Source organism: Mus caroli, unplaced genomic scaffold (assembly GCF_978045245.1).
Source record: "Mus caroli unplaced genomic scaffold, Mus_caroli_1 scaffold_15, whole genome shotgun sequence".
Classification (NCBI taxonomy): domain Eukaryota; kingdom Metazoa; phylum Chordata; class Mammalia; order Rodentia; family Muridae; genus Mus; species Mus caroli.
Genome location: NW_028227270.1, coordinates 54,536,423 through 54,552,125, shown reverse-complemented (window position 1 = coordinate 54,552,125; position 15,703 = coordinate 54,536,423). Strand labels below are relative to the sequence as shown.

Sequence of the window (15,703 nt, the reverse complement as noted above, 5' to 3'; positions counted from 1 at the left end):
AGGATGTCCCAATAATGAACATTCTAGAAAACTCCTCAAAAAATCTACAAAGTGCATTACAACATAGCCTCAGAAGTCAAAAATCAGTACTTGTGCTACATTTTGTTAATGGAATGGTCAGGGAAATCCCAGCATCAGGGGTTGGGTAATAAATTCTACCTCAGTAAGAGATGACAATTTGGAGCAATACTTAGATTTTTCACAGAGCTACAACAACTGGAACAGAAGTGATAGAATTAGGACTTTAAGGTCACCCTCAATCTGCAATATAAAAACTCAATGGGCTGAAGAGACAGGAGAGTCCTGGTCTGAGGTACAAAAGGAGTATGTGTGCTTTTCAGATAAGTGTAGACTCAGAACCACAGAGGTGAAGCTTCAGAGTTAAAAATACTTGTCAGAATCAGGGGAAATATCGCACAAAAGGCATAAGGATGTTATTAGACCATTTAATAGCTCACCATTCACTATCATTTCTGCCTAGGGCACTTTCCTCACAAACAATATCATGGTTTTCTGCCTGGTCTCCTGCAAGCACCCTCTCATGTATTATTTTCTCAGATAGCAAAGATGGACTAAATGGATTTTAAAAATAAAATAGTAACCAGGCATGGTAGGCCACATCTGTATCCACAGCAATTGGAAGACAGAAGGATGAGCCCCATAGCAAGTTGTAGGCCAGTGTATTAGTCAGGGTTCTCTGGAGAAACAGAACTGATAGAATGACTTGATAAATAAATGGAATCTATTAGAGTGCCTTACAGGTTATAAGGTCCAGCTAATCCAACAATCGTCGTCTCCCAATGAAAAGTTAAAAAATCCAGGAATTGTTCAGTCCATGAGGCTGATGTCTCAGCTGGTATTCATTAGAAGCCAGAATCCCAAAGAAGCAGGCCATAATGTCAGTGAAAGAATGAACTTGCCAAGAAGAGTGAGGGCAAGCAGGCAAAGATCATGTTTCCTTCTTCCACATTTTTTATAGGCTGCCACCAGAAGATGTGGCCCAGGTTTAAAGGTGGATCTTCTCACCTCAAAAAGACATGAATTTAGGGTGAGTCTTCACACTTCAACTGATTAATCAAGAAAAGTCTTTCACAGGTGTACTCAGTTACTTGGATTTTGGTTAATTCTAGATGTAGTCAACTTGACAATCAAAAATACCAGCCTGAGCTACATGACACCCTATCTCAAAATAAAGAATATAAAATAGAGACAGATGTATCTCTCAATGGGTAGAGGTGTTTGCTGCCAAGCCTGACAACCTGAACTTGACTCCCAGGACCCACGTGAAAGATGGAAAAAAAATCAACTAACATGAATTGTCCTCTGACCTCCATACATGTGGACACATTAATTAATTAAAACGCACTAAAATATTTAAATATTAAAAAGTAGAAATTACATCAGCACACTACAATTACCATATTTTAACAGAAAGAATTATAAATTAGTAATTAGAGGAAAGTTCCACCATAATATTTTGTACCATCATTCTAGACAACTGTTTAGTCAATAAAGAGATTTAAAAGAAAAATCCTTGGGACTGTGTAGATAAGATAGCTCAGTGATAAACAGTGAGTATTGCTCTTCCAGAGGTCCCAAGTTCAGTTCCCAGCATCCATATGAGGCAGTTTACAATCACCTGTAACTCCAGACCTTGGGGATCTGACACCTTTAGCCTCCATCAGCACCCACCTGCATCAATGTGCACATAATTTTACACATTATTAAAAAGTATTTGAAATAAATATTTTAATAAAGAAAACTCATCTGCGCGTATTAACACACCTCTTTAATCCCAGCCCTCAGGAGGCAGAGGTGGGCCAACCTGGCCTACATAGCATGTTCTGATCCAGAATTATATAGAAATATTCTATCTCCAAAAAGAAAAGGAAGAAGAAGAAAAGGAACGGGAAGAGGGAAAGGGGGAAGGGAGAAAGCAAGTGGGGAAGGGAGAAAACAAGGGGAACAAGAGAAGGGGGGAAAGAAGGGGAAAGTAAGGGGGAGCTCCCAGGATGACTTACAGCAAATGCCAAACAACAGGTGTTGAGGTTTGGTCTGTTGCTATGTTTTATAATAGTAAATACTGCCCCCGAAGGTCTGGTTGTCCACAGGGACAAGGAAATATTAACATACACCAAGTGATGCTATGTAACCTTGCTCTTTAATTTAAACCTATTGGTTGAATAAAGATGCCTACAGCCTATAGTTGGGCAAAAAAGAGAGGTAGCTGGAGTTTCAATTCCTGGGCTCAGGGTCTGAGGAGGACCACAAGGAGAGAGAAGATGGATTGAGAAGATGCCATGGAGTAGGTGAATCATAGAAATGTGGCTGTAAGAGCCCAGATGTAAGATGCCAAGTCATATCACAAGTGCATTGATAGGGAAGTAGATTATAGCTTAGAAGGTAGATGTCTGCCCAGCTCTAGTGCTGTCTAAAGCTTATTATAAATACAGAGGTTTTGTATCTTAATCTGAATTGCCTAAGGTAGGGTAGAAACCCGTGATTGTAATTAAGAAATAAACAGAATAAATGGGCATAAATAGTAAACTATCACCAAGGGCCCTGAGGCCTCTGGTCTGCTTACTATATCACTCTTCCAACAACCAATAGAAAATTGCACTGCATTTTGAGAATGTGAGAGTGAAAGAAAAAGCAACCTGAAACTTAGAGGACGCTGTAAAGACCCCGAAATCATCATAGCAGTTCTCAGCCTTCCTAATGCCACAACCCTTTAATACAGTTCCTGGTGTTGTGGTGACTCCCACCATAAGATTATTTCATTGCTACTCCAAAACAGTAGTTTTGCTAGTTATGAATCATCATGTAAATATCTGATAAGCAGGACATCTGAGATGCACCCATAAAAGGGTCCCAATCCACAGGTTGAGAACCACTGCACTAGAGGAGCCAGGAAACTTAAACACACAGGGTTGTTCCTTCAAACAATGGGATGCATAGCCCCAGCCTGATGTTAAAAGAGCATCTGGTTCTTTCCATGGAAGAGTTTAGGATTTAACATATCCTTGAGACTATGTTTCCTTTAGGGAAAATGCTTTTGAACAACAGAAGCAGCATTATCCTTATAAAGTAAAGAAAATCAGGGCTGGAAAGATGGCTCAGCAGTTAAGGACACTGACTGCTCTTCCAGAGGAGCCAGACTCAAATCCCAGCACCCCCAGGTCAACTCAAAATTGTCTGTAACTCCAAGATCTTACATCCTCACACAAACATACATGAGGCAAACACCAATGCACATAAAATGAAAGTTAATTAACTAGTTAGTGTGAAAAATTAAAGTTAGCATAGTTAAATGGAGCATGGTATGTGGGAATTTGGGTGGCTGTACAAACCCCCATTTTTACTTTTAAATTTTGTGATTTAAGTATTTGATATGTGTCATTCTGGAATAATGTTATCCTGTGGATTGTAAAGGATTCTAGTAATATGATCACTATTCCACAATTTGCAAAACTCCTTCAAACTTTTGCTAGGATAAGCAGGACCCACTATCAGTTTTCAGTTGTAAGAAGAGTTCTAGAAAGAAAACGGAGGATAATAAATGACTAATGAGACCCAGGAGTGTTTTAGCTCTGAAGCCAAGAAGCAACAGCCATATTAGAAAAAGTATTAACCATTACATTAACATATTTGAAATGTCCAATTTCTGACTGTTTTATTTTAACTCTTGAGAATTAATTCCACTAGTAGAGCGCAGTGATGTGAAAGAACAAGAAGTGAAGAAGTTCATGAGATTTTTCAGTGGCCTGGAAAGTATTGGTGGTGAGGAGGCAAGCACATCAACTAGAGCATTAGTGGATGCTAAGGTAGCTACCAGATAAGAATGAACATACTGAGTCAGGAAAACTTGAGGTCATTGTCTTACAGACACCTGAAGCTAGAGAAATCATTATGGGATAACATTAGTAGTGGGGTTGGGTTTAAGTCCTACAGTTTCTAAACCAACACCTTGAGTACAATACGCAGTGCCAGCTAAAATATTCAGTGGCTGAGAAACAGCTAATAAAACCTGATTGGTTAGCTGGGCAGTGGTGGTGCATGTCGGTAATCCTAGCACTCAGGAGGCAGAGGAAGGGGGATCTCTGAGTTCCAGGCCAGCCTGGTGTACAAAATGAGACCCAGGACTGCCAGAGCTACACAGAGAAACCTGTCTCAAAAAAAAAAAAAAAATCTGGCTGAATGGGCTGGAGAGATGGCTCAGTGGTTAAGAGTACAGACTGCTCTTCCAGAGATCCTGAGTTCAATTTCCAGCAACCACATGGTTGTTCACAACCATCTGTAATAGGCATCTGATACTCTCTTCTGCTGTGTCTGAAGATAGTGACAGTGTACTCACACTATATGAAATAAATATGGCTGGAGCGAGTGGGACCAAAAAAAATTAAAAAAAAAATCTGGCTGACTTCAGTTGGAACTGTTGAGCTATACAACCAGAGGTGAATAAAATCATTTTGGTGGAGGATATGAAATTTATATATAAAATATAAGCTTCTTGCCCTTTTTGAAGAGACATCTGTAAAAGCATAGAAAGCAGTCTCTATAGGATTTTTAGATATAATTTTAGGTAATTCTCATGGGGTACTTTAAGGTATCTTCAAAATACCCAAAAAGGAGATTTTTTTTTAGGATAATGATTATCTATAGATCACAAGTAACATGCTAATGCTACCTGCCAATTATTATCCTCATGGAGCAAATAACCAACCTGCATTTTATTTAATAGCTCAAACATTTCTGTAGGCTCTTTACCAGTAAGTGGCTTAAGATATGTCCTGCCCATCATTATCAAATCTATAATTTCTTGTAAATAAGGAGTTTTGGTTCAGTTCAGGCAATTATGACATGATAAATTTCTATAACACCATTACCCTGTCGATATGTAATTCCTGTGATGAGGGGAAAAGATAAACAAATGATGAAGAAGTAGGGGAGTAATTCTATGAGCTACCCCTTTAGTAGAAGCATTATTCAATATACCAATAATTTTCTCTGTTTTTAGGGTTTTTGTTATGGAGTATAACCAAGTATCTTTAGTTAGGGTTTTACCGCTGTGAAGAGAAACCATGATCAAGGCAACAACATTTAGTTGGGGCTGGCTTACAGGTGCAGAGGTTGAAGGTTCAGGGCTAGCTGCTATGCCTTTTAATAGGAGCAGAGTAATGGAGTCCTGCACCGTAAGTACCAAGCCTCTAAAGGCAGTGTTGTCCATTTCCAGATGTTAGTGGCTTCTCTATCTAGAAATGGAGATTGATTCTGAAGCAAATACTGAAGTCAGAAGGCAAGAGAACTGTGAGTTCTATTATGTAAGGAGAGGTAGTCTTAAAATAAAATGTAATATTGAGTCAAAATGCATGGCCATTTTAAAGCTGTTACTGTATTATATATGTGTGTGTACAAGTGTGAACACACACAGAAGCCATGGCACATGTGTAAAGGTCAGGGGACATCTTAAAGGAGTGGGTTTTGTCCTTTTACCATATGGGTCTTAGGGGTTGGATTTAGGTTGTCAAGCTTGGACCACCCACAAGGGGCCCTCCCACCTTGATCACTAGTTGAGAAAATGCCTTAAGCTGGATCTCATGGAGGCATTTCCCCAACTGAAGCTCCTTTTTCTGTGGTAACTCCAGCTTGTGCCAAGCCAACACACAAAACTAGCCAGTACAATACTCAATGCAAATTTATCAAAACTTTCATTTATATATGTGTAGACAATAAGGTAAACTGAAGCCCCTTTACCTGTTTAGTTTATTTCTCTGCCCCCACCTTTTCATGGGACAAGCAATGGCTTGCTAGGCATCTCACATAGTCTTCAAATCTTCCTGCTTCATCCTTCCAAGTGCTGGGATTAGAGTCGTGTGTCAAAATACCTGGACTGCAAAGCCCCTGATTCTCCCCTCATGGCTGCTGCTGCTGTTCTTTCTTCTTCCTTCCTCCTCCTCCTCTTCCTCCTCCTCCTCTTCCTCCTCCTCCTCCTCCTCCTCCTCCTCCTCCTCCTCCTCTTCTTCTTCTTCTTCTTCTTCTTCTTCTTCTTCTTCTTCTTCTTCTTCTTCTTCTTCTTCTTCTTCTTCTCCTTCTCCTTCTCCTTCTCCTTCTCCTTCTCCTTCTCCTTCTCCTTCTCCTTCTCCTTCTCCTTCTCCTTCTCCTTCTCCTTCTCCTTCTCCTTCTCCTCCCTCTGCCTTGAATAAACTCTATTCTATACTAAAAAAAAAAAAAAGCCCGTAAATTGAGGGCAGATGGATAACAAACAAGGAACAAAATAGCCATGGAAGGAGTTACAGAGACAAAGTGTAGAGCAGAGACTGACGTAAAGACCATCCAGAAACTGCCCCACATGGGGATCCATCCCATATACAGTCACCAAACCCAGACCCTATTTTGTATGCAAACAAGTGCTTGCTGACAGGAGCCTGATATAGCTGTCTCCTGAGGAACTCTACCAGTGCCTGACAAATAAAGAAGTGGATGCTCTCAGCCAACCATTGGACTGAACACAGGGTCACCAATAGAGGAACTAGAGCAAGGACCCATGGAACCAAAGGGGTTTGCAGCCCCACAGGAGGAACAACAATATGAACCAAGCCGGGCGTGGTGGCGCACGCCTTTAATCCCAGCACTCGGGAGGCAGAGGCAGGTGGATTTCTGAGTTCGAGGCCAGCCTGGTCTACAAAGTGAGTTCCAGGACAGCCAGAGCTACACAGAGAAACCCTGTCTTGAAAAAAAACACCAAAAAAAAAAAAAAAAAAAAAAACAATATGAACCAACCAGTACCCCCAGAGCTCTCAGGGACTAAAGCACCAACCAAAGAGTACACATGGCTCCAGATGCATATGTAGCAGACGATGGCCTTGTCACTCATCAGTGCGAGAGGCCCTTAGTCCTGTAAAGGCTTGATGCCCCAGTGTTAAGGGAATGCCAGAGCCAGGAAGTGGGAGTGGTTGGGTTGGTGAGCAGGGAGAGGGGTGATGGGATAGGGGTGGTGTTTCGAGGGCAAATCAGGAAAGGCGATAGCATTTGACATGTAAATAAAGAAAATATCTAAAAAAAAAAAATAAAAGATACACTTAATTGAAAAACCTGAAGTTAAGATTAAGATAATACCTAGGTAAAGCAAGTTATTTAATCTTGTTTAGGGACGACATGTTCTCAGATGTATGTGATATTATATTACCATTCTGTAAATTATTTAACAAAAAGAACTAAAATCTAATGCATTCCTTGTGGTATATAAAGTGGAGTGTTAAGCTACAACAGGAAGCTACCACAATGGTCTGTAATATATGCCCATGGGTAACATTGTTCTGAGGGTTACTGAACTTAAGTTGAATCACTTGGTACTATATGAGTTAAGAGCCACATAATGACACAGTCCAGTGGATTTTGTCTGTCACTGACAACCTTGTAGCCATAGTTTCATTTGTTCTTGGTAGAACTTTCACTCTTCTTGGAATTCAAGGCAGAAAGCAGCCTTATCCCTCAGACTATGGCAGTAAGGCAGTAGCACTGAACACAGTCTCCCTTATTTTAGTTAACACAACTGCATTCAAATATAGTGGGTCTAACAGTCCTAATGCTACAGCACTGTCATCAAATTCACAGTATACTAATGTAGGTGGACTCACCTAGAGACAAACGAATGTGTCACTCCTAAGAAATACATGTTTTCCTATGGTCTTATGTAACCAGTTAGACATTCAGAATACCTCCAAACAAGTTACTATGGACAGGTTGAAAATATTGGTCTAGTATTAATTTTATGTTACAAGTATGGAGAAAATAGTAATGGGTTCAGCATGTTGTATGAGAGACGTTTTCTAAAGAGATGCAACACACATATTCATCTACCTGTCCCAAGTTGAAACTGAAAACAACCCATTACAACTTGTTCAACCAATGAAATTTACTGCAGTTACATTCAGCACTATGAGGAAGGAGTTGTTTACCAGATCCCAAGGGACTCAAAGACAGCTCCTATCCTGACACTTGAAACCAGCATATGATACAGATTATGAATACTTGACACTCAGGGCATTCTGTGTATCCGTAGGAATACTGGCATGAAGAGCATTCCATTTAATTTATCAAACCCTCTTTTAAAAAATATTTGTCTAAGTTTCTTCATTTGAATTAAACATACAGAATGCTATTGGTGTCACTCTCTATTTTGAGAGGTGCATTATCCACCATAATCAGATTTCCTCTGCAATGGATTCTTTCAGTCTCCAAGAAAGTGTTACACATTTTTGGGGGTTTGCTACTTTCTTCATAATGAAATATTTGACAGTGAACAATTTGAAATTTTCCTTCATTGTCACATTTTCAGAGTTTCTCGAGCATAAATGCTTCTTAGTTCCTAAGACTTGAACACTACTTAAATGCTTTCTCAAGTTCCTGATATTCATAATAAACTCCAGTGTGGAGCCTCAAGTCTTGCAAAGAATTCCACTTTGGTAAAATACATGCCACATGTTTTCCAGTATAAATTACCCATCCCCCCACCCCTTCCTCACTATAAATTTCTAGATATTTTCTTAGAACTAATTTTCAGGTAAAGGTCTGTTCTCATGAGGTTTCTGTCCTGTATGTAGTCTCTGATGTCAGAGATGAGCTAACAGTAAAGATTTTGAACATTTACATTTGAAAGGTCACTCTCCTGTATGTATTCTTTGATGAGTTCTAAGAAGATCTTTCTTGGTGAATGGTTTGTCTTATTTGCTTCATTTGTAAATATTCTCTAATGTGTGCATTCTCTGATGAGTGTAAAGACTACATTGAAGTCTAAAGAATTCATCACATTCATTACATTTATAAGGTTTCTCTCCTGTATGAATCACCTGATGAATACTAAGACTGTGTTTGTGGGTAAAGCATTTGTCACGTTTGCTACATTTATAAAGTTTCTCTTCTCTATGAATTCTCTGATGAATTATAAGATCATATTTGTGAGTGAAGCATTTGTCACATTCACTACATTTATAAGGTTTTTCCCCCTGTATGAATTCTCTAATGAACATCAAGATTATATTTTTGGGTAAAGCTTTTTGTTACATTCACTACATTTGTAAGGTTTCTTTCCTGTATGAATTGTTTTATGACTACTAACATTACATTTTTGGGTAAAGCATTTGTCACATTCACTACATTTGTAAGGCTTCTTTCATGTACGAATTATCTGATGACTACTAAGACTGTGTTTGTCAGTACAGCATTTGTCACATTCACTACATTCATAAGGTTTCTCTCCAGTATGAATTCTCTGATGAATACTAATACTGTATTTGTGAAAAAAAGCATTTGTCACATTCACTACATCTGTAAGGTTTCTCTCCTGTATGGATTGTCTGATGTTGTCTAAGCTTGCATTTCTTGGTGAAACATCTGGCACATTCACTACATCTGTAAGGTTTCTTTCCACTATTGGTTTGTTTCAGCCTGAGTATTTGTTTAGAGTTAAAAACCTTATCAAGCACTGTCCCATTGTGCTCTTTGTTTCCTATGTGGATTCCTTGATGTAGACCAGTGATAGAACACAAATTGAAACGGTTTACACAGTTTTTGTATTTGCAAGGTCCTCTGGTGTTTCCATTTTCATGTCTGTTTATGTTTGCTGACTCAACACGTGTATTCCTGAAGTTAGCTTGGTAACTTACACTTTGGGTGTATTCTTGAATGATTTTGCCATGCTTTGACATTTGTAAGACTTCTGGATATTCACATGCTGGGATGTGCTGGACCTTTTAATCATTATGCATTTATTTATCTTTAAAGAGGCTTTACTGGATATGAATATCTTTTAAATCATCTTCATGTTTATGTCCATATGAAAATTCAAATATGTATTTAACATATTTAAAAGAATAGATATCTTATTCTTATATAAGTGAGGATAATGTCCACTATGAATAACATCTCCTGGTCTAGTTGTGGTAAACTCTTTAAAACTAATTCAGACTGGGTGGTGGTGGCACACTCCTTTAATCCCAGCACTTGGGAGGCAGAGGCAGGTAGATTTCTGAGTTCACGGCCAGCCTGGTCTAGAGAGTTAGTTCCAGGACAGTCAGGGATACACAGAGAAACCCTGTCTCAAAAAAAAAAAAAAAAAAAAAAGAGTAATTCAGAACCTTAAGGGATAGAGACCATGTTGTATACTAGAATTGGGATAGGGTTCAATGAGATAACATTGTGATTTGTATGATCACATCCTTAAAAATGGACATTAATATTTAAATATATATCCTCATGTTACCTATTCCAAAGAAAGATTTAGGACCATATTATCATTTTATATTCACTGATTAAATTTATATTTGCCTTTTCATACTAATTTTTAAGTTCAATTTATTATAAGTAAAATAAATTTAGGTTACGCTAACTTTACTTGTAATGAATTTGCTATTACATACATGGTATGAATGACAAACTATGATTGCATGTGTATGTCTTATACATAATTAATAAAAGGCCAAATTTTTGTTAGCTATGAATTTGTGTTTATTGCTTGTCTGGGATTCCTTTTTTAGAATTTTCAGTGTCAAGTGAGAACTTCACATAGAGTTCGTTAGTAAGCATAGTTTTAGTTTGGGCAGAAAGTAAACCAGACAAGTCTAGAGTAGAAGAGTACTGAGGGCATTTTTTTCTCAGAGGAAAATTATCTGCAGAAATAACTGACAGTGAGACACAGCATAGCATGGCATAGATGTTCTTTGCTGGCAGCTGTCTCTCTGGCTCTTGGCAACTTATGCTTTGATTATCAATTCGGTTCCGTGAATATCCAAGTCTTCCCTTCCTTTGTTAGTATGCTACTTTTGGAGGTATCAGGTGGAAAAACTTTTAGGTTCTTTTGGGAAGCCATTAAATATGTAAGGTAGAAGCTATCAGAATAATACCAAAACAAATCATTAAGATATAAAATGAATACCTTGTAGGCCTGATATTTCTTCTTTGTGCAATAGGGATACTATTGATTCAGTGGGTCCATCAAGAATAATGTTGGCCACCATTTTATCTTGTACCATGTGGTTATATTAACAAAAGCTTTGGTGAAGACATATCATATTTATTTATGATATAATTACCAAAGAGGGGCACCAAGTCCCATGATTGCTTCCATCTTATGGGGATCCCCATGGTTAAACTTTAGAACAACCAAAGCAGTAGTGGTTTTCTGTTCTACGGGCCCCATGGTAAAAGAAAAATATTTCCCATCAGGGAATTCCAGGTTCTTGGATAACCCACTTGCCACTTTCGTTGTGGCAGGAAAGAAGATGTTGATACTATGAAATAGAGGACTAGAAAGGCAGATGAGAGAAAAAGAGAGAAGCTAATTTTACATAGCACAGCAAATTCTTTGCCCTAACTCTGAGTCTAACCCTAACCCTGATATTTCTTCTTTATGTGATAGAGATACTAGAGATTCAATGGGATATAAGAATAATAGTGGCCACCTCAAGCCTACCCCTGAGCCTAACCCTGATTTATCCTAAACCTTTAAGCCTATCTTAAACCTCACACCTTAATTTCCTAACCACCCTAACCCTAATCCTAACGACCCTTATCCTAATCCTAACCATAGCCCTCTGATCGCCTAATCCTAACTCTAGTCCTGCTTACTGTGGGGGATTTTTCTTAATATATAATATTTCTTAATTATACCTTTGAATTGAGAAACTCTTGCTTAATCTTGATCTTTTGAGATGTTCAGATCCAACTTTAATCTAGGCAATGTATTCTTTTGGCATCCTGCATATATAAAAGACATTGAACAGGGTAGTTCTTTCATTTTTTTTTTATTCTTGCCTTGTTTTATATAAAACAAAGGTGATTTGCTCGTGTGATTTTTATAACTGGCATTAATAAGTACTTATTTCTTTAGAATTCTGGTACATCAGCTATAATAACCTGCAGCAGGATATCAACCAATCCTTGATTTTTCTACTTTCTGTTGGCTGAGAGCCTCTATTGGGACATTCTATTAAATTTCCTTTCTATCTACATAGAGAGATTCCTTCTATGATTTGAGATATGTTTATCTAGAGAACCTGTACTAATCCAACTGTGGTTTTTCTCTATTTCGCCACTGATGAAGATGTGCTGTCTAATAAGAGGGCACAACAGTGTTTCCCTTATGTTTCTGGTTTTCTCCCAGGGTTGTTTGCTGCCTATCATCTGGGGAAAGGGAGCTGCGGTTTCCCTGAGCCCAGCACCAAGCCACAAATCAAAACTGTTGTTTCCTAAAATCCCTCTTTAATGTTAATTGCCTAGGCACCCTTCCACTCACTGGGTCAGAATGATATCTACACTGCACCTGAGTAATGGCCTATGTAAGCTAGTCACCTTGATTTCAGGAAGAAGAGGGCAAGTACTGTGAGGAAAGCTCAGGCAAGGTCTGAAGTCAGGCCCTGGTAAGTGCAGGATCATTGCTCACAGAGGGAGGAGCAGGCAGCTGAATAGCCTAAACTGGCCTGGTGAGTTTTCCCCCAGGGTAGGGTGGGGTGAGTATGCCCTTGGAGGGCAAAGACAAAAGCTAAGGGAATGCAAACCACTGCTCAAATTCAAAAAAGGTCAGGCCCTGGACCTGAAGCATACTTTAACCTTGAGGCGGGGTAAGATTCATTGGCCAATAAATGTCTCCAGGAAGACCTGCCAGTCACACAAGGAGGCAGGGATCTTCCGGGTGCCTTTCTGCAAGTTCGCTATGGCTGTGCAGACTTGAATGGTTCTCTGTGTCCAGCTCTGAGCTCAGATGTTGGGTGCTGTGAGGGGACCTCAGAAAAGCTCTGAAGTTGAGACACAGGGTCAGTGCCCAAAATTGAGAGGAGCAGGTGGCTGAGCAGTGGGAGCTGGGTGGTGGGTCCTCTCTGGGATGGGAAGTATAAGCCATATGTGAGGTCCCTTGTGTTGCTCCTCGCTTACTAGATCAGGCAGTGACCTCTGAATAGCTTCCCCATCATGGCTGATTCTGAATCTGCCCAAAACATTTGGACCATAGGCTTGTAGAAACAAGGCTGGTTTCTTTGAGTCTGCACCACCTGTGTTCAAACCCTTTTTTATTTACAGTAGACATTGAGGAGACAGGTATAAACCTAATAGGTCTGCTCTCATGCATTACTTGGTTTTGTTCAGTTCAGTTTTTATTAATTTTTTTCCATTGCAGTTTTTTTATAATTCTTTATATGTTTAGTGTTTTGATTATTATGTGGCAAAGGTACTTTTTCCCAATCTATTTGGTATTGTGGGTTCTTCTTTCCCGAGCTGAGGCTAGACTCTGCCAATGTTCAGGATCACAAGTCTGGCTCCAGGTTAGAAATTTATTTCACGGCCTCTGAGAGATCCTTGGTTTTGTTTTCTCCCTGTGGCCACCGGAAGTCATTTATAAACCGAGGAAGAAACTTTATTTCCATGTTTCAGCGAGACAGAGGTTGAACTTTATTATCAATTAAAAAAAAAAAAAAAAAAAAAAAGCTGTGATGTGGCTTCTGCTTCCAGCCTGCCACCAGGGTTTGGCGAGGGGAAGGAGTTCGGCCGGGGCTGCGGCGCTCGCTCGCGGCTCCCCAGGAAAACGTGGGTTTTATTTTGCATCTCTTCTAAAGTTTAAGTAAAAGCTTCATTTCTTCCAAAAAGAAAAATACTTGAGACAGGACTTTAAACCCGCCTCCGGCGAGTGAGCATGCGCAGATTCCCTATCCTGTTCTTGTCCCCTCAGGCGGCCATGAGGCCAAAAGGTCAAATGTAAAAACTGAGAACAGGTAGCTTAGCCGTTAAGGGCACAAACTGTTCTCCCAAAGGTCATGAGTTTGAATTCCAGCAAGTGCTGTGATATTTTGTACCTTCTTTTGGTGGCTGGACAGATGACTCCGTGTCATGGAATCTGGCTCCCTCTTGTGGCCTCCAGGTGTAAAAGCAGGTAGAACTCTAAAAATAATAAATCTTTAAAAAAAGAAAAAGAAAAGATAGAAAGAAAAAAGAAAATTCCTTATGGAAGTTTCTTATAGATTTGGGAATGATGACTGGGTGAGCGTTCCTGCTTCCATTTCTTCTTCCAGGCGTCTTCAAGAGCTGAGGGTCTGCTCTCAGAGCTGCTCAGAGATTAAGTGAGATCAGGAGCTGTAATGAGAGGAGCTAATCACTAGTTGACAACCTTCCCCGGATGGGAACTGGAAGTAGCAGCCCCACACCAGCACCGCCAGCACCTGCGGCAACTTAGGGTCTTGGGGGTGCGGCGCAGGGACAGAGTGCTTATGCATGATCGCGCGTGTGGCGGAACGGGTTTCCGTGGGACAGGCGGGGAGGCGGGGGGGGGGGGGGGACGGCGATGGCGGCGACTCTGAGCGCTCAGCAGGATCTGAGCAGCAGGCATGGCCAAGTTGGAGAGCTTAGGGGTCACGCGGGGTCATGTGTTGTCACACCCTTGGCTCTGTCCTCCTTCTGCTCCATCCTGCCAATGCTCAGGACCTCCCCTCAACCCCCTCCCACCTCTCTCTTCCCTGTCGGGCTTGGGTCAGGCAGCTGTGAAGGGGGCTGGGCGAGGGGGCAGGGCTGGAGTGTGGCCAGAGTTCACCCGGGGTCTCCTGTAAGGCATGGTGATCCCAGTCCCTGGCAGACATGACCAACAACCACCTATGTGATCCCTGACCTATGACTTGGACCCCAACTTTACACCTGACCCCGAAAACATATGTAAACCCCAACCTTTGATCACATCATGACCTCTATATTGCCCTGTGACCTGGATGACACTGTCCTGTAACCCTGATATGACCTCAACACTGTCCACCTCACTCCAACCGAGCCTCAGCCCTGCCAACTAGGCACTCCAGGTTCTGACCCCTAGCACCCACCTCATGCACCAGTGATTCTCTGGTGACATAGGAATCCGCCCCCCCCCCCAATGTCACATGCCTTGGCCCAGGCTTCCGGGGGGCTGGGGGGGGGTGTCACTGATCACTCTGTGTCCCATCATCATCCAAAGGCCTCGCTCAGGTTGTGAGCTGAATGGGGCGCCAAGGAGCAGTACTTGGGAAGGTTTGGGGTATATTTGGGTCAGGAGTCACATGGTGGGGTGTCACTGTGTCACACATGGCAGTCAGGGGTGACGGGATCAGGGAATCAGGGGCTATTGGTGAAGGTTCAGCCTCAGTTTTAATTGACAGCTCAGGAATGGAGAGGTCATGCAAAAGAGTAGAGGCTTGGCGTGATGAGAGCCTATGAGAGGCTATTGGTGGGTCCTATTTGCAGCAGAAGACCCCACTTGTGAGAGATGCCAGTACCATGGTATGATCTCCAAGAATAGCAGCATCAGTGAAGTGGATCCACCTGAGCCTAGAGAGCTGCAGAGGGCAGAGCTGGAGACTTGAAGCCACCCCTTGGAGGAGGCCAGAAGATACTGCCCTTGAACAACAACCACTCCAAATTTTTAAAGCTCCTTGTATCAGATCCAAGGCTTGTAGAAAAACTCCTTCAGAGGGATCAGCTGATAAAATATCCATATAAGGAACAATAGACACTGAAAGATTCAACGTCCTAACTTCTTGTTTCCAAGCAGCAACAAAATTTTTTACATAATGGAAAGCTATTAGCCATTCCTTGGGGCAAAAGTTTCCAATGAAGTTGCTTCATAGGTACCTAAAAGGGAGTGAGGTAGGGGACATAATAAAAGGGTGGGTAGGATCAGGTATGGGAAGAGACAAGA

General features: G+C 40.9%; 1 protein-coding gene across 1 annotated transcript in view; it reads right to left on the bottom strand.

The window, feature by feature from the left end:
* The window catches only part of LOC147000913 (uncharacterized), a 33,413-nt gene extending 19,155 nt beyond the window's left edge, over window positions 1-14,258 (bottom strand). Inside the window, exon 1 of the mRNA XM_085830828.1 lies at window positions 14,190-14,258. Coding sequence (XP_085686954.1) covers window positions 14,190-14,258 — 69 coding nt within the window. The remainder of the gene's footprint in view (window positions 1-14,189) is intronic.
* Window positions 14,259-15,703: the final 1,445 nt, after the last annotated feature.